The sequence below is a fragment of the Pteropus vampyrus genome, unplaced genomic scaffold, assembly GCF_000151845.1.
Source record: "Pteropus vampyrus isolate Shadow unplaced genomic scaffold, Pvam_2.0 Scaffold22, whole genome shotgun sequence".
Lineage (NCBI taxonomy): Eukaryota > Metazoa > Chordata > Mammalia > Chiroptera > Pteropodidae > Pteropus > Pteropus vampyrus.
The window spans coordinates 8,626,743-8,647,355 of NW_011888803.1; the positions used below are offsets into that span (position 1 = coordinate 8,626,743).

At 31.5% G+C, this 20,613-nt stretch overlaps 1 protein-coding gene across 1 annotated transcript in view; it reads right to left on the reverse strand.

The window, feature by feature from the left end:
* COL24A1 (collagen type XXIV alpha 1 chain) overlaps positions 1-20,613 on the reverse strand; it is a 309,537-nt gene that overhangs the window by 260,313 nt on the left and 28,611 nt on the right. The window contains exons 4-6 of the mRNA XM_023528131.1: positions 13,951-15,302; positions 7,106-7,159; positions 4,435-4,488 (exon numbers count right to left, since the gene is read on the reverse strand). Coding sequence (XP_023383899.1) covers positions 4,435-4,488; positions 7,106-7,159; positions 13,951-15,302 — 1,460 coding nt within the window. The remainder of the gene's footprint in view (positions 1-4,434; positions 4,489-7,105; positions 7,160-13,950; positions 15,303-20,613) is intronic.

A 20,613-nucleotide genomic window follows, 5' to 3' on the forward strand; every position in this document is an offset into this window, starting at 1 on the left:
TTTTTTGGTACAATATTAAAGTAATCTTTCTCATTATGCATACCAGCAAAGTATCTCCTTTCCTATCTATTTCATACTTCATAAAGAGGCCACTATTGAGATTCTTTATAATTTAAATTTTGATTTCATTATCACTTTCAACTAATAAATAACCTTCCATTCCTAGAGAGTTCTAAATGGTATTTTCACTCTATGAAAAATGGGGAAATGTCTTCTTTCGCATATTCAGGGATGCTTTTAAATAACACTGACTGATGAAAGAAGGAAGAACAAAAGAAAAGTCCTTCATGTTCCCAGTAAGTCTTTTCATTTAACAAATTAGAAATGAGTTTTCATTGGCAAAGAGTCCTATATTCTAGAGACAAAGAAAACTTTTAAGGAAAAAAGTTGTTTTCCAGGTTGACTTCTTCCCTTCCACAGCCATCACCACTTCTACTACTAAGGCTATAATTTTAGATCATTGGTTACAAGATTATGGGACCTGGAAAATGTCATATCTCAAATTTTAGTGATATCTCAAATTTTAAAAACCAACTCCTCATTTAAGAACAAAAGATAATATACTAAGAACTTGTAAGAGATATGACAGTTTACTGAGTAAATCACATTTTATAGATAAAGAAGCAATGAGGTCCAGAAAGGTTTATTGAATTGATTAAGATTACTTAGAAAATTATTGGCAAACCAGGTCAATTTTCTTTCTCATATCACAATATCTATTAAATAAAATATTTATTGGTTTTAACATACTTTAAACTTCTATTATAATGCTTAACCAGGTAATATTTACAAAGAATTTTTTAAAAACTTAAGAAATTACAGCCCTTGAAAAATTTGAATATAATAAAAACTCTTTGTGGCCTATGTTTTTACTTACAATCTCATGTTAAAAACTCTACTTTTTAGGTTCTGTATGAATTTTCTATTATTTATCAACTTTTTTAGTGTTATCTTTTAACTTTTTAAATATATTCCACTAATTTGACATTTCATCTTCCAATAAAAAATTTAAAAGTAGGAAAAAGTAATTAATTAAGCAATAAAAATTAAAGACAAAGCTTGTTCTTATTTTCAAGCTTTATACATCTGGACAACAAATTTATAGAAGTATATTTAAATCTCTTTTACTCCCACACAAATAGGTTTGTTAACTGATCAACTCATGTTCTAAAACCAGAATTGCAGATCAACATAAAGAAAATGCTTTTAACCTCGCCAGCTGTGGGTTGATCATAGTATAAAATGGATGAAGCAGAGATTACTGAACATACTAACTTTACCTGAAATGTCAAAGAAGTAGGGCACAACTCTATGCATTGAAGGAGAATACTCTAAAATCTCTTACTTATTTTCTCTTTCATTTTGTATGTATTCTATGATTCCTGAGACACTTTTAGTCATGCCTGATTGGCTTTTAAATTATCCTTGGATTTAATAATGTTTATTAATTAATCATTATTTACTTTAACCTTCAATACTGACTTCTACTTAACTCTTATCTGACTTTTGTTAAAGGAGCTATATATCCTTTTGATTATGAGTAAAAGAGAAAGAAAGCTGCCTACACTTTATTACTCAAATGATTCTAAAAATCCCAACTATCACACTGATCTGCTATAGAGTCTAAAATCCTCATTATGAGAGTAGCTCCTTTAGACTGTTACAGGATCTCCAGAGGGCCCTCTGTCTAAGGAGGGAAACTCCCTAAGGTACTAGACCCATCAGCATGTTAGAACCGATTTATCAGATTGGAGTCCATCCAAAATAATAGAAAGAACGTAGGGACTTGGAGTGAAAAGACTGATCAAGTTAATCTATCTGAACTCGAGATTCCTCCTCTGTAAAATGGAAATAATAATATCTACCTAGATTAGCTTGCAAGATTTAGGATTATAAAGATATTAGTAGTCAGTATTAAAAGAAGACTAAAGACAATCATTATTGAAATAAATATTACAATTATTGTTATCTCAAAAAGCAGAGAACACAACTCTTGAAGAAATTATTGATGGTACAAAAAAATTTCAACAAAAAGAATACATAATTTAAAAATTCAGACTATGAATAACCTAAATTGGAAATCAATAAATCCATAAAAGGAAACACTAAATGACACAATCTTGAGGTAGCATCACTTGAAATTCTTGACTTAACGTTACATAAGCTCCATAATCTCAATTTGTAAGCATTCAACTTTCTAAGCAACACTTTCTATCTTTTTAGCTCATTCTAAGCCCCCACAACTATAACAATTATTTGACTCACTGGACCTGCTAATATGTGATCCCACCACATTTTCATTGTTTCATCTGCTATATGGTCTGACTTCTGGTCCTTAGCCAGCTTAAATTCCAGGATCTGACATTATAATCACTCCTTTTTGTACATAAATGACAGCATTGCCTCTTTCTTCCACTTAACAGCTTCCTTTTAAAAGCTTGCTTGGCAATTCTTAAATCTAAACTCTCCAACTATTCTGCCCTTGTTTTCTGAATGTGACTAAAAGAAAACAATAATGCTAACAAACTCACTTTAAATTCATGACTTCTTATATTGATTGGTTTTATTTTGTTTTGTTTTGTTTTTTGGTATGTCCAATAATTGCCTTAGTAAATTCACTTTCCCATTTTCATAGATGATTATTTCATAAATTCCCTCTTCATTCTCAACTGGTGCTTTTGCTTTCAACTTCCACAGGCTCTTAGAACCAAATCTACTACCTCACTTAAATCTTTTCCCAAATCCTCTGCCTTCATAACCAAATCCACAATTCTCTCTCACCAGTATACGATTGGTGCGCTGTCTTCCCTGCATTATTTTAATTTTTATTTCTCTCCAGAATAACTGCCATCGCCAAGTAAACACACTGTCATTTCTTCCATCTTAAAAAACAACTTTCCTTGAGCCCACATCTCACTTTACTGCTCATTACACTATTCCTTTTTAGAGCAAAACTCCTTGAAAGTTTGCTATGTTAACTAGGAGACTGCCTCTCCTTCCATTCCCTCTTGGACATACTCTACTCAGGCTTTTGTCCCAACCACTACCCTACCTCACTGGTCATTCTCTCTCAGTACCCTTTGCTAATTCATCTTCTTCTTCCTAATATACCAAGACTCAGTCCTTGGATACTTCTCGGTCTATATTCACCCATAGGTGTTCTCATTAGTTCTATAGCTTTAATATATATAATATATAATATATATTATATTAAAATATATATTATATATACACTGATGACTCTAAAATGCATAGTTTTAGCTTTGACATCTCCCCTGCATTCCAGATCCATATATCTTTTTAATATCTCTATTTGAATGTCAAATTATCATCTCAAATCGAGATGTCCTAAAAGGAATTTTTGAGACCTGTGGTTCAGATAGTAGCAGAGTAGCATGAATGTGACTAATCCTCCAGCAAATAATAATTATAAAGCCAGAACAAGATATATAAAATAACTTTTTGAATATACAAGAGAGAAACCAAAAACGGAACACACTGGAGAGGATTCAGCTCTTGAAAGAATGGAACCACACTTAGTCTATTACACATTTATACAGCTTTTCTCCTAAAGACACTCCCCAGACTTCACAGAGTGGCTAGAATTCAAGCAGAAAGCCAGAGACCTTTTGGCTAATGGTGTTAGAGGAGAGACTATGGGGTTACCATAATGACTATAAATTGAGAGAGAAAATCCTAGAAAGAAAGAAAAAAAGAGAGTTTTCCCCAAAATCTGGATATAGACTCTCTTCAGTTCTTGGCTGATTCTGACATGTGATAGATTCCAAAGAGCTGAGCAGAAAGCAACAACTGGAAGGCTGGAAGCATTGAACATAAATTTCAGCTGCTGGCCACCATACAGAAAATAGTTTGGGGTTTGAGCCACATCATTTTAGAGGAACATGGTAAAAGCCTTATAAACTTTAAAATAACCTTATAAAAAGAACATAGTTCTATACTATCTTAAGGCATTTTCATTCATAGAGCCATGAGACTGTTTTGTTTTTTTATTAACAAATAATAAATGTGGTAGTTTCAGTAAAAGTTGTATTTCTACTTGGCCTAGTCACCTCAATAAGTAGCTACTCCAAGAAAAGGGAAATATCATTTTCTTAAGTGCTAACTGTATACAAGCATTTTACCAAGTACTATATGTGCTTCATATCATTTAATTTATGAAATATCTTTTTGTTCTAACCATTTTTATAAAGCACATTAGTCCGAATATGTTTGTAAAAAGGTTCCATAATGTGCTGCACTTCCCATTTCATTTAAACCTTTTTAAACTTGCAATTGCCTTAACTTGCTCTTTCTTAGATTCAGGTAACCCCCGCCGCCTTTTGAAATGGACAGATGATTTCTTGTGCAAGTGGCAAGATGATCTTTTTAAATAACATCAGGAAAATCATGTGATACTCACTAGTAATCACTCACCTTTGGACCTGGTAATCCAGGTAACCCAGGGTTTCCATGTGGCCCTGGTATGCCCTGTAAAGAGAAAAAAGATAATTCTTAGAATAGATTTAGATACAAATAACAGACAGCATTTATAACATTCAGATAAATACAAACTATAATTTCATTAAAATTAATATTATCTTTTTCTACAAAGTTCTTTATCTTTTCTGAGATTTTGCATATTTTACTTTAAAAAAGAGAACTATATTAATTATAGAGAACTGTGGTTTCCATCTTTTGCTTTGAAACAATTGCCTCAAAGCATTTGTTTACCTCCCTTATTTACCACCCCTATCTCCAGCCATATTGCTTAGTGCTACTTCCAAAAGCTGCAGGCAGTAAGAAGTTTAAAAACAAAAAAGTGTAATTGTTTAGTTACTTTCCTCTGAATACATTAACCCTTTCTGCACTTGGGTTTTTTTTTATGCTAGTATGTATGCTTTAAAGACTTATTACGTTTAACCTTGCCCCTATACCCACCCAAATCATTCTTCAGGTGTCAACTGCTCTCTCAGCTCATTATTAAATCCTGGATACACCAGCATGAATGATTTCTCTTTTCTACTAACTTCGGTAGAAATCATTGAATGTAAAATTCATTTGCAATTAATTGTATGTTGCCTTAGGACATTTTTTATACTGTTTTAATCTGTTATTTAAAAATTTTATTGCTATTTAAGTACTTTATGACATATGATGTTTAATTCCAGGATTATAAATTCCTTGAAAAGAGACTGTTTTTAGTGTTACTAGTGTTGTACTTAACACATATTAGCCACTGAAATATTTGTCAATTTGAAATCAATAATTGCTTCTATTTACTACTAACTATGTGCAAATAATTATGTTAGTGCTCTATAAATTTTATTATTAATCCTTATAAGAATCCTGCAAGGCAGTTATGTTTATTCCTCCTTACCCATGAGGAAACTTCAGCTCACACAACCTGCAAGTAAAGGAACTAAGATCCACCTCCAGAAGGCCTTCCAAGTCTCTAGCCACCTAAACTCATTTGGGTTGGGTATCTACTTCTGTGCTTTTCAGTCATACCTCAATATTAACATATAACATACAGTTAATATTTATTTATCTGTCTTTTCAATTCTGAATTAATAGAGCATTGTGTTTCAGAAAGGAGGTGTGTCAGCAATGCAAATATTGAAGGTATATCGACCAAGATTAACACTAAAGAAAAAAAGATTTTATGACATATGTCATTTTGTAACCTGCAAAAAGTAAATTTTGATAAAGTAGATGGAAAAATTTGTGGAGATTAACAAAGGAGCTGTTGTAGATTTCAGAGCAATGGATATTATTTCACAAAGCTCAGTAGCACAAGAGTGAGCCAAGACAATAACTTTAGGAAAAATTAACATTGATGAAACTTTGGAATTTTTAAAAACGAAGATAATCTGTTGGGCATTGCCAAATGAGATAAAATCTAGGGACAGAAGAAATGCAAAGTTGTAAGTTTTAAGTTAAATAATTAAATGGAGATAAAATTAGGAACACAAATATAATCATTAGCCTTGAGAAGAGAAATATTGTTCCTTCCTTAAATGAAGGACGATTGGACAAATCGATGAAGAAACAATTGGAAATTAGAGAAAGAAGCTGCTGCATCATGAAAATAGATAAAGATTCAAAAACTGAAGGTCATGCTATATGAGAAAAGCCTTAGTAGCAAAGAGGGAATGCAATTAGAGCAAAGATGGACTCAGTCCCTTGGAAAAGAAGGATCTAGCATAGCATCTCCTGACAGAGAGAGAAGATAGAGTGGTTTGGAGGCTAGAGGAGAGTGAGCCAGGTTTACTCTCCTGGGAGGAATGTGACAGGTCATCAAGTGTCGAGAAATGAAAGAAATACTAAATAACAGAGGGAGCACAGTCAGCACTCATCTTAGGCCTCACGTGGACAAGAGTTTGATGTGAATATGGTCAACTTAAAGTAACATTTCAGGGTGATTTTTATATTGTTTATAGGATAAATAAAAATCAGGATAGAAAGAAAGTGGATTATATATGGTATATGCATTTGTTTTAATAACATGCACAATCACAATTCTTTTTCTAGATCTTTGAAAAATTTCAGACAGTAAAAGTCCACATTCATTTTTTGGTTTGAAAGAAACTAATTCAAACACAGCAATAAATTTTTTACTGGACCTGTGCAATGTGAGAAACTACTGCTTATCCCTAAGGCAGCTTTTTTTTCCTCAGGACAATTATTTTCTCATCAATAGCTTCAGTATTTTCCACTATGTAATCCAGGAATGCGCTACTTTAAGGCAGCCCACTTCTCCTTATTTCCCAAAGCAAATGAACCCCACCTTGGACAATCAACTACAGATGATATCACTTCATAACTAAGAATAATGTTACAAGTAGCACCATAACAGCCACTAATCTACAAATTTGATAATCTTCTTCGGAATGTTTACAGAGAATGCTCTCACTGAGTGTTTATATGCAAATAAGCTGCACATGTTCCTAAGCTTCTCTTGAATTGGCAAAGGTACGGCCAAGTTTGAAGATCCAGGCAGATTTCCAAAGGAAGTACATACAGTACAATACTAAAAAAAAAAAAAAAAAGTACTGGAAACTTACTAATTCTAACAGCAAGTGGGAAATGGGACCCATCTACTCACCCGTGGACCTCTCTTTCCTGATGGACCTGGTATGCCTGCTGGACCAGGTGGACCCTTGGAAAACAAATGACAAGATATTAGGCATGATAATAGACACATCTTTTTTCTCACAAGTCATTAAGATTCTCACTCCAGGGCTTTTTTTGTCTACAGTTACCAGCTGATGATTTTAAAGTAACATGGATCCCCCTCACCCTAATCAGCAGGGGTGAGAGTTGAAACTCAAGTGTCCTCTTTAATCTGGCCAGAAATGGCAGCAGGAACTCTATGACTTATGGTTACAGGCACTGCATCTGGTTTTTACAGGGACCATAACTAGTAGTTTTGTGGGTGATTTTTACCTAAATTTACTCTTACTACTGAAGGAAAAATTCAATTTAAGGTTTTGAGAACAACAATAAGAGGTTTTTTCAAACATATTTCAAAAGACTTGCCTTGAAAAATTAAAGCACTGACCATTTTATGTTCTTTTAAAAAAGACTTATGCCAAGGATATGTATAATGTGTTAAACTGTTACAATGAGATCCTTCTAGTACATTCAGTAATAAATCTGCCTTAGTAAAAATGCAGCATACTAGATGGTCACTAACGGAGTTAAATGGTTTGTAAAACAAAGTATGAAAGCAAAAACTAATCAGTTTTTAAAGTGTTCTGAGTTCTTAAGTGTTATTTATTAAATATATCAAATAAAAAATAGAAAACTACTTCTTTGCTTCTTCATATAATAATGCCTTAGGTCATCTTTTGTACTTACTTTGATAATCAATTGTGAAAAAATAAATTTAATTTGGAATAGTTATTACATATTTATTAATTCATCTGTTCATTCATTTAATTGTTACTGAGCACTCTATACAGCATTATTCTTGGTGTCTATAGAGCATACACACATTCTATTTTATAAATATTCATTCATTATTGCAGTAAAAATAGTACAAGCTTTGAAATTAGATACATCAAGACTAAAATGCTAGTCCTATCATTATTAAGGAGCATAACCTAATGAGCCTCATTTTTATGTAGCATTTTTCTCTTTGAAATTTTCTTCTTTATTGATATTAATCATTTTGCAATTTTCTTATGCTCGTTATATATTTTCAACTGTCCATTTTCTTTTAATTTTATTTTTTCCTTCTCCTAACCCCTAACTTGATAAAGACCTTTCAATGCATTTCATAATATTAAAAGAGAAGTATTATTTCTATTCAACTCCAAACTGAAGGAATTCTCCTCCCATAACCATTCAAATGTTTCAATAGCTATTATTATATAACTAACGCATTAAAAATTGACTTTCACATATTTAAAAAATACTAAAATTCTTTTTAAATTAGTTCTAGTTTTGCTGTTATAATCAGAAGTTAGCAGTTGTTGATTTGAATTGATATCCCAAATAGTAAGAACTAAAAATGAAAAACTAAATGGACAATTAAAACAAATGTCTAATTTGGTTTATTGCCTTGTCACGCTACTTTCTGACAAAAGAAAACACTATTCCATTCACATTGAAAGGGTAATTAATATCACAGTTAATACCACAGCTACTGGGGAAAAAAAGAAAGTATATTTTATATTGATTTAAATATTTGAGTAGTTTAATAAGCACTAATAAAAATCAATTTAATTTGTCTTCACAATTTTGCATTTCCAAATACTCGAGAAGAGATTATTAATAGGCATTTTCTAGAAATGACAGAAGCAAAGTAATTTTATATGGCATGATTTTTTTGAGAATAAATTATTTTCTATAAATAAAATTAAGTACTAGAAAAGGCACTTTAACTTTCAGATTATTGATTATTAAAGGAAAGTATAATTCAATTAAAAGAAAAATATCTGTCACTATGTCAGATATATAGTAGTTAACCAGTAAACTATAAAGTAATTTATTTTTTAAAGTTATGTATGGGGCACAGCAAACACTCGATATTAGTTATAATATTGTTATTACTAGGCAATATATATACCAAAGCAAATGTATTCACTAGACCAACATGTCTAAGAGATAATAATGCCTGGTAAATTAATCTTAGAAGTCCTGCATCTAAAATACCTTTTAAAATTCATTCACTCATTCATTCATTCACTCACTTAATAAACAGTAAGCATCAAGCTCTCCTGGAGCTTATGGTCTAACAAAAAGACACATGTTAACACATAAACACATAATTATACATTTTACTTAATGATATGAAGAAAAAAAACAAGAAACCAAGAGGGAGATTGACACAGTGAACCTAATTTACACTGTATCAGAGAAGGGTTCTTGGAAGAAGTGTTAAATTAGATCTAAAAGATGAATAGGAGTTAGAAAAGAAGGGAAAATAAAATCCCAGAAAATAGTAATTAAGTAAATGAGATCATGAGCAAAACAAAACAAAACAAAAAGTCATAGTCTTATTGAAGATCTAAAAGAAAGCTTTTAGTGAGAGTAAGACAAAGTGGAACAAGATGTGGTTGCTCAGGTAAGAAGGAGACAGACCACTTATGGTTGCACGGGTTATGATAAAGAGTTTTTAGTTCATTGTAAGCGCTTTATTTTTCTGCCACTGAAGAGTTTAAGTAGATAACTGACATGATCTGATTTATTTTTTTAAAAGATCACTAGAGAATTTACATAAAAGACGGCAGAAAGAAAATTTTTAATAAACTATCCTTCCTCCCTCAAAACCCACTGAAAACAACAAAAAACGCCAAAAGAAGAAAACATCATCTCCAATGAAACAAGGAAAGAACCACAACCACAAACTGCAAAATATGAAGATTACCTTCCAAATACTGAGGAACTTTGGAGTAAAAAAAAAAAGATGTTGAGAGATGACCAAAACAAAAAACCAAAAACCTCCTCAAACCTCAAACTTTGGTCAGGCTACAGATAGCTAAAAGTGTATTAGTCCTGAAAGTTCATTCCAACAATCCTTTGACTACAGTGATGAGCTTTAAGGAAATGAGAAAGCCACAGGCAATATCACTATTCATAGAGCCTGTGATATAAAGGGCTTCATAACATACTCTACATGAAAATGAGAGGAGCTACATCTCTGGTTAGAGGACAAAATAAATATGGTAAATGGTGTTTGAGGCAGCAATCTAAATTTGAATTTGTGTACCACTACACTTTACTTCCCTTTGCCTTTACCTATACTACTTTAAAACAAATAGTGGCCCAGATAGAGTTGTGTTTATTTAAAAAATGAGTAATAACCAGAAAGAAGCCTGCAATAGACCTATTTATAGATATTGAGGAGAGGAGGATGTGCGAGGACAGAAACAAATTAAAAGTAGATGAAAATCATTTACAAGAAGAATTACTCTATGCAACAGAGAAAAAGAATTAGTCATACAGTTCACTATATATTCAAAAATTTCAAAATGCCAATTTTCTATCAAAAGAGAGCTCAAAGAAGAGTTACAAGATACAAAAATAACAATTAAGTTAATGAAATGTGAACCAAAAGAGCTTACAAAAATATGAAAGAGCAAAAAAGGAACCATTATAGATGAGTCATGTCAAAAGCAATAAAAGCTGATTAAATATAACTGAAAAATCAATAAAGGAGTACAGATGCAGGATAACTGAATTCACACAAAACGAAATGGAAAAGAGCAATCAGATAGACAAAATTATAGAGAAGATAATAAATAATTTGATCACAAAGGATATTCAACACATACATATTGGTATACCTGGAGAAGAACATTAAAAATGGAAAAGGAAAACACTTGAGAATATAAAAGGAGACTTTTCTATAATAGAATAAAAAATAATCTTCAGATCAAAAGAGCACCAGAAAAAGCTGATATAGAACCTACTAGGTTTGATGAACCTCAGTGATAACAAAAGAACTGCATGAGGATACAGAAGAATAAAATCAACTACAAGTAGAAAACATTAGGCTGCCCTCAGACTTCACACAGTAACATCCACTTTGAGAAGCAGTGGAACAGTCTCTACAAAGTTCATCATTTCACCACCATTCAATCTCCTATAAGCTTTCTAAATTTACCTTTAGACTTCTACACTATGCTGAAGTAAGATTCTCAAAGCTGAACAATTACTTTCCCATCAGAAGATCCAGTGGATTTCCTCCACTTTTCCTCATTCAGTCCTCATCTTCTTTGACTTCTCTAGCTTTTGGCACTGCTGATCAATTTATTCTCAAAACTCTCTTCTTTGGCTTTTGTGATAGAGTACTATGTAGTCTTTGCTCCCATCTCTCTGACTATTTCATCACATTTCTGCTTTTTTTCTTCGATAACCTCAAAGTAAATATTTTTGGATCTTGATCTTATGCCAAACTCCTTCCCTTGAAAATTACCCAACCCTACAGCTTCAATTACAATGTTGATGGGAAGACTCCCAAATCCATATCCCCTAATGACCCCTCTTTTTCACTTCAGCTTCTTCAACTTTCCCAATAGCTTACTGAATTGCCAATAATACATTAAATGTTTTAACGTAGTTTCTTCTCCTAAAATCAACTTCCTTTCTTAATTATTGTTTTTAGTAATGGCATTACCATTCTCTCAATTCACAGGCTTAAAACTGGAGTTGTCTTTGATTCTCTTTGTCTTTTTTTTTTTTTTTTTTCTTGGTTGGGCTCTAGGTCTAGTTAGTTCTACCAAACTCTCCTTTAAAATATCTCCTGAATCCTACCTTTCCTTTGCATTTTCACTGGTGTCATCCTAGATAATGTGCTAGTCTGGTAACATCAAGATAACAGGAACTGCCCGTCTGGGCATTGCTATCAGACTGAATTTCCCATTAATACATCTGCTTAAAAACCTACAAAATTCCCCCACCAAGAACAAGATAAAGTTAGAACTATCAGTTTGACAATTAAGATTTTTAACCTGACATTTAGCTCGGGTCTTATATTTGCCTAACATTATTTAGCCTAACATTGTGAAAGAGTTTAAGCTTTAGAGGCAGAAAACCAGGCTCCAAATCCTGGCTCTATCATTTATCAGTAATATGGTTATGGACAAGTATATTAACTTCTCTGGACATCAGTTTGTTCACCTGAAAAATATGGATAATAATACCAACTTCACAAAGTTCGTCTAAGGTAAGGAATGTAAAGGGCATGGTAGATTATCTGCCACAAGGTAAAAATTCAATAAATGATAGCTATCGTGCTGTTTTTCCTATATATAAAAAAAAAGTATACCAATTCCTATCACTTACCAAAATAGTATCCATTCTTTGAGGCCTAAGTTATAACTAACTTTGTCCACAAGAACTCAACCTGAACAGCTCAGCCTTAAGTGACCTTTCATAGAGGTCTCTTCAAAAAATATTCTTACCTTTGAACATTTGTACCCCATAGACTTAGTTTGTATCTATCTCTCAGTGGCATTTGTCTTACTTTACCATGAGATATAGTTATAAATGTATTTGTATCCCTGTTATTGAATGCAAGCTCCTTCTGAGCAATGACTGTGTCATACATACTTTGTGCTCCTGCTCTGCCCATAACAGAGACTAAGTAAATTTTTGTTGAATATTATTGCTTCACCTACCAATATTGAAATGACTACTTTTGGTTTTCTAGAAGAGATTAATGTCATCTCATCGTACTGTTTTCCATAAATGCTTTCCATAACTATTTGTTTAATATGATCTACGCGGTAGCTGAGTTTTATTACTAATATGTTGATAATTAATTGACATAGGTGGAAAGTTTATTTCTCTGTAATAATCTATTCCTCAGATTTTATTTTAAAATATTTAAAGATTCATTCTAATAAGAGTTTCTCAATATCTAAAAAATCCCTTTGAGTAATAACCACAAAGGAAATATAAACTAAGCAAGTGGTATCATCTCTCATTCTACATTCTATGGTTTCTGAAACTAAATCAATGACAAATTTTATTTTCATCAAATAAGGAAATACTTAAGGTATATTTAGTCTTCTTGCAATTAAAATAATTAATTTCTAAAAACATATAGGTCGATTATTTAAGGTATGCAATTATGAAAGGCATAACCATAATGTTTCTAATGTCATTATTTTAAATAGCTCTAAATAAGTTTAAAATTATCTAAAAATTTTTTCAAAGGTACATCTGTAATTGCACTTACACAATAAAAGAATTTCAGAGCTCAAAAAATCAGTGTATTTTCTCATGGTTTTGTTTGTACATTATTAAGTAGGGGACTTCAGTGAATTTTCCATTGAATGAACCGATAGGCTGACAGGCTAATTCTTGTATTAGGTAACTGGAGCTTTTATTCACCCATAAATATAAATTGACTATATCATTAAAGATTAAATGAAATATGTTGCTCTTCATGGAAATTAAAATATTTCATTTAGAATGATAAGGTAATAGTTTGACTTTTCCCAATGATTCACTACAAAATTTATATTTATCTACAATAAATTTTGCACTCTATTTTAATTCATTGGATACTACTGTACTGAAAGGCTATTTAATTGATGTATCTAATCTACTATAACTTTTATATCCTTCTCTTAACATGCCTATGCATAAGCCTATGTTTTCTTAAATGCAGAATGATGATCTATATTTAGCGGTTGAATTACTGGTTGAATTTCAACTGAACAAGAAAAAAACATAGCTTACTCACCACTTTACTAGAATTAAGTAACCTCTTCAGCCTGGCAATAACTCTCTTCCAGCCCCCCTTAGAAAGTACAATATTTGAGCCGGGGCTACATTCTGGTTGGATGTGTTATAGCAACCATAAATTCAATCACTGTTGCCAGGATACATTTCTGAGACAGATCTTATCTGTTCTTTATTGTTTAATCTAGAGAATTCCTTTTGAAACGTATAGTAAGTTAGTGCATTAAGACATAAACAACAACGACTTACGGGAGGTCCAGTGTCCCCTTTTGGCCCTCTCAGATTCTCCATTTCGAGCATTGTATTAAGGTCCTCATAATAATAATAATCATAAAGCTCAGTTTCATAGCTATATTCGCTGGGATAAGTAGCATCAGGATTGAATTCACTCTCCTTCCTTAAATCAAGGTGATTATCCACAGACGGCTCATCTGTCACTCTGTATAAGGTTGTATTTAAAATATGTTGCAGTTCCATGAGTTCATTAGTATGTAGACTTGCTCTGATGGCCTTCTTGAGATTAGTAACCGCATCTTGTTTTCTTTGTGGAAGAATAGACGATATCTTCTTAAAAAGCGACAGGTCAGTTACTCTATCATTATATTGTGTTATATTGCTGGTCACATTTAAGAGAGAACCAAATTTCTCACTGCTATTTGTTCTTGCCTCACTGAAAAGATGATGGGTAACTGATAGGCTTAAATTTGTCTGAGGATGTTCCTTGGTGATCATTTCTTTGTCCTGAATCCCATGGTTCACAAGATCCACAGCAGAGAGATCCCCTGAATGAAGAGAAGTTAACTGAGATCTTGATATCTGGTGTTCTTGTTGTTTATACACTATTGCAGATTCATTGTTTATGATATTTGGAACATTTTTGCCTTCAGTAAATGTGTCCTCTGACAGTACTTTTTCACCAAATTGTTTGGATAAGGGAGAGTTTTCTGGTATCTTAGCTGGTACCACAGTTGTATGAGGAAGGCTTATCCCACGGTGACAATTCTGTTTCATATATCTGCAATAGTTTGCAGATGCTTCTACAGAAGGAATAATATCCAACTGACATATTATTCCTTCAAAATGGACAGAATTATTATTCATACTTCCTAAATTAAACACACTGTTAGAATCAAAGGTCTGAACTTCTGAAAGAGTCTCTTTGCTAAAATATTTGTTGCCACACTCAACAAACATTGAGACAACTTGATGTCTAATAGTAATGGCAAATGAGTGCCATTGCTCATCATGAACACTGTAGTTGAAAAACGTAGACTGCTTTCCTCCAAGGTATACCACTAATTTTTTAGGTAATAATTGGACTCCTAATTGCAGTCTATTTTTATGTCTAATGCTGAAGAGAAACGCATTGTTTACTCTATGTGACTGTAACCCAGTTAATATTGTAAATGGCTGTTCTAAGTTGACTGGTAAAATTTTCATGAGAGGTGACTCAATATAAGCATCATTTGTTAAAATGACACCTGATTCTGTTAAATGGACCCCCTGAGGTAATGGTGTAGATGATGATGGTACAGCAGTCACTGATGTTGAATGTCTTACATCTTTGCCTCCAAGGCCTAGTTGATGAAGAATATCTATGCCTAGAAATTAAAGAGAGAGAGAAAGAGAAAGAGAGAAAGAATCTTACTCTTATGCATTCACGTGTTCATATAAATGTTTGAGTATGAGAAAATCTTCCTTGTCTGTATCAACAGTAATCCCTGAAATAAGCATCCTCTATTAATAACTAATTTCCAGTTAATAAGAGATACAGAGAGGGGGAATAAATGCTATACTCAATAATATGAAAAATGTACACACACACAGGTACACACTAATATCCCTAAACTCAAATTCAATTAATGTGTTCTCTCATTTTTTCCCAATCAATTAGAAATCTTATTTATTACACCAATGAATATACATGTTCAAAGAGTCCCAGATGTTATTTACTTCTTTAATTTAAAACTTAAAATTTTATAACTTCTATGTTAAAGAGAAACTGGGGACATACTTAACAAAAAGACATTTGTAACTTGGAAATCATTTTATAAATTAAATTTACGCAATCCTTTAAACTGTAATTTTTCAGGCTTTTTTCCCTTTTAGCCTTACGTATGAGCTCTCCCTTTGCCTAATTCCTTAAGTGTGTCCTACACTTAAAGTACTCAGTCATCTTTATATCTCCTGGACAAGTGAACTATTCTTTTTCTCTCCCTTCTAAGTTTCTCTCTCTCCCATTTTTTCTTAGTCTTCTAATTTTTATACAAATAATCTGCAATTTTTTCAATATTTATTATATAATATAGATAGTTACACAATAGAGATTTTATTTAACTATGGATTTATTTTTTATTGCAATGTTTCTGATAGTATATTGCTTATCTCCCTCACCCAATTGTAAACTCTTGTAAGACAGAGTCTTTGTCTGACCCATTATCAGATATCTACTATACCTGCCTTGCAAATAGTTCTATAATTTCTGAATGAATGAATTTGCCCCACCACAATCTAATCAGATGTCACATTTATCTCTAGAGCCCTATACAATTAAATGCCATATGTAAAGAATGATAAATACTTTTTAAAGATACAGAACAGCTTAGTCAGCCATATGATCTTTAATATTCTTTTGGTTAAAAATTTCCCATCTGTATCTTTGTACATATGTAATCATTTCCAACAAGAAATGTCGAAGAATTGTTAATTCATAATTGCGATAAAGAAAAATAAAAGTTTTTAAAGATTATCCAGGAACACAGTACCTCATCTTAGTTTTCCTTTTTTAGGAAATTAGTCAATATTTGATAATTCATGTTTATTACAAATAGCAAACATAATGGCAAATGTCAGACCCAAGTCTGACAACTATTTACAACAAAAAAATAATTACTGAATATCACTCTTATATAATCTAGCAATACACTTAAAATGTTTTCTCATTGGAGAGCTCTACAAAACACATATGTGTTTTATTTTAAGGTTAGAGCAAACATTTCTTTATAAAGTAGTTGTAATTTAATAATAGTTTTATATGTTTGTATTTAGGTACAAAGATCAGTATCAAAGCTATTATATAACAGTGTCTCTCAAACTTTTCCACCAAAATATTCCCAACAGCAATTTAGAATTATATGCTTTTCCAGGATTTGGGGAAATATTTTAAAGAGGACTCATAAAAACACAAAAAATATCTTTAACTTCTCACATTTCATAATTGCAATTTATAAAAATTTTTAATTTTATACCATAATATAGCTATGTTTATTTTAATATAAAACATGAATTACCAGCTAAATCAGTGAACTAGTCCCATCCCCAATCTTCAATGAAAATTTACATTTCTGAAACATATACCATGTTTAGTCTGTGACTTTGGATACTCTTACCCAATGCTACCTGCCTTTAAGGGTATGTACATCTCAACATGAGAAGTAAATTATGGAAGAAACACTGCTACTTTGAAAAATCACAATACTTAAAGTATATATATAATCATAAAGTATGTAAAAGTTATCATTCTATGGTGCCAGATAGGCTATTTTACACAAAGAAAGAGTCATACTTATGTAGTATGATATCAAGGGCTGCCCCTTACCCAAAGAAAACCTCTCCTTGCATTTAACAATAATCCCTGCTAGCTACTGCCTCAAATTTTTGATTCTGTTAAAAGAAAAATTATTGGAAAGAGTATTATTTGAAAACTTTAGAATACATATATGTGTTATATATATGTGTATTTACTATTCAATAAATGTCTTGTTATTGAACCATCGTTGCATTCCTAAAAAAAAATTTACTTTATGGTTATATATTATTCTTTTGATATATTACTGGATTCTTAAAGATTAACATGTAGAATTATTGCATTAATATTTCAGCTAAGACTGGTCTGTAGTTTTCCTCTTGATGTACTATCTTTATCAGACTATACTACTGAAGTTTAATTGTTTTCTATGGCATAGAACAGTTTAATTATCTTTAAAATTATCTTTTTTCTCAAAAGTTACATAAAACTCAGCTGTTAACCAAACTTATCATGTTGGCTTTTTCATTGATAGCTCTTCATTCACTTTCTTAATCTTTTATGTTCATCGATTTATTCTAATTTTCAACTGCATCTTGAATAAATTTTAGAAATTCATATTTTTCTATGAAATAATATCTTTCTTCTAAGCTTTCAAATACCCAAAGATCTTCATGTAATATCCCCTTAAAATCCTTTTTGTCTTCCTGTTTCTTTGATTTTCTGTATAATTTTCCAATTTTAAATATTTTGCTTTATTTGTTCTTAAGTCAGTACCATTATTGGTCACTACAAAAGGATAGACTTTGGATTTTTCTTTATCTTTTCTACTATTTTTGTCAGGTTTTTTATATCATTAATTTAAATATTTGTATTAATTATAGTATCCTGTTTTCTGTTGGTTTATTTTCCTTCTAATTTCTAAAAATGAGTAATTGGTTCTTTATTTATAAAACTGAAGCTATAAATTTTCTGAGTATTGCTTTAGCTGTATTCCACAGGTTTTGATATGCGGTATGTATTTTCATTTTTGTTGACTTTCTAGAAACTATGTAACTTTTACTTGTATTTTTCCATTGATTCAAGTGATTTAATAAAAATTTTTAAAATTTCCTATTAGAAGGGTTTTATTTGTTTTCTCATTGAATTATCAAAATCTAACTTAATAGCATTGTGATAAGAGAATAGTGTCTAATCTGCACTTCCTATTTCTGAAACTTAGCTTATTAAGTGATCTGTTTCCTTCAATAAGCACTTGCAAAGGTGTTTCAGGGTAGAGGATTTAAAACCAGTTAGCTGAAATTTATTATTTATATCCTGTATATCCTTGTTTACTTTTACACAATTCATCTGTCATAAACTAAGAAGTAAAGAAAGTCTCTTACCACTAGCATGCTTACTTAGCCTTTTATTTCATGTGGTCTTAAGTTTTATGAATATTGATGTTATGGTTATTATGGATATATAGTCATAATATTCATATATTTACTGGATATCATACCTTTTGGAATCATTAAATATACTACTATGTGTGGTTGATCATTTTGGGGGGTATAATTTTTACTTATCTGGTATTAAAACTAAGTCCCCATTCTCCAACTTCCTTTTTGTTTGCATTTGTCTGATATACCTTTGCCCATGCTTTTATATCTGCTTTGAAACACTATGTTTTAGGTAAAGAGGAAAGAGCTTGATTTATTTTGTGATCTAATCTGAAAATTTTTTTCTTCGAATATCAAAATTAAATCTATTTACATTTATTGATATGATGGTTTGCTTCATCTGTTATTTTACTTTATATTGTTTTCTCATTTTTATTTTTTTAAGTCTTTCATTATGTACTTTGTTTCTTTTGCTTCCTTTTTATCTGTAGTTCTTTGGAGATTTAGGAACGTTTGTATTTTTATTACAAGAGTTATCTTTAAAATTGTTAATGTATACAATATCCCTAACCCTCTTTATTTGAACATATCTCTTACTTCTTTCCTATAAACAATGTTTCCTTTTCCTTTTCTCCCTCTTCCTTCTTTTTCTCACCATCTTATATTAGTCAATAGGATTATTTTTCTTAGTATTTACCTTTTTATTATTAAACATTCTTATAGTGTTTTTATTGTATTTATCAGCTTTGGATAATATTATGTTATTCTCAAATTCTATATGTGAACTAACCATCAAAATTATCCACTTCCTTTCATCTCTCTCTTCTCCTCCCACTTTTTGGTGGTTATACCATTCCTATATTGTTAGTTTGTATGGCATTGATATTCTGTTCTGTTCCCACACTGTGTTCAGATAAACTGAGCCAGTTTTTTGCAGTCGATTTCTCAGTCATTTCCTCTTTGCTGAAGTTTATCCTCTATTAGTTTTCACAAGAAGCTTTCATGGGAACATTTCCTGAGTGACTTTTTAGATGTTTGTTAGTAGCCTTATATCTTAAGTTTCATTGGATATAAAATTCTTTGCTGACATTGTCTTTTCTTGAATATCTTGTGGATATGGATCCACCATCCTTAGGTGTTGAATGTTAGGATAGAAAAATCTGAAGTTGGCTAATTTTTTTTTCTCCTTCCAAATGTCTTGAATTTTTACCAGCATGCCCAAAAGAACTGTTCTTTATCTTTGAAGTGCAGTGATTTTATTAGGATATGGCTTCATTTTGACCATTCTGTATAAATGTTTCCAGGCACATAGTATGCCCATTGTTGTATAGACTCAGGTTTTTTTGTTGTTGTTCTTTTTGCTTGTTTGTTTTTACTTCAGCAAAGTTTTCATGAATTATATCCTTGAATATTTGTTCTATTTATAGTTTTGGTTTTCTTCTTCAAAAATTCCTACTATGATTATGTTGAATCTCCACTGTTATCTTCTACATCTATAATTTCTCTGTAATCTTTTAAAGAATGTACTTCAGTTCTGTTTGTTGACTTTCTCATTTCTATCTTTCTTGTGTTTCCTACAATGTTTAATGTCTCTTTGTGCTCCTTCCAATTTCATTGGATTTATAAAAAGATTTTGTTCCTACAACTTCTTTCCTGAGTTCTACAAGCTCACAATTCATATCCTTTTAATGTCTTGCCATCACTTTCTTTTACTGAGTTCTTATATTTCTACTTTATGATCTTCCTTCATAGAAGTGATTTTTTTATGTGTGCCTTCTCATTTTTGCTGTTTTTATCTACATTTTACTTTGTCCTATCTTTCTATTTATTCTGTGCCAACTGCTTGTAGTTACGTATTATTCTGTAACCCAGCAATTTATAGAAGAGAGAGAAGACAGAGGGCTATGCCTTCCAAATCTCAAAACCCAAAGGCTGTGTTTCAGTATTACCAGGTTCCTTCTCATATGGCTCCTCAACATATCCCCACCTTCTTCTCTAAATCAA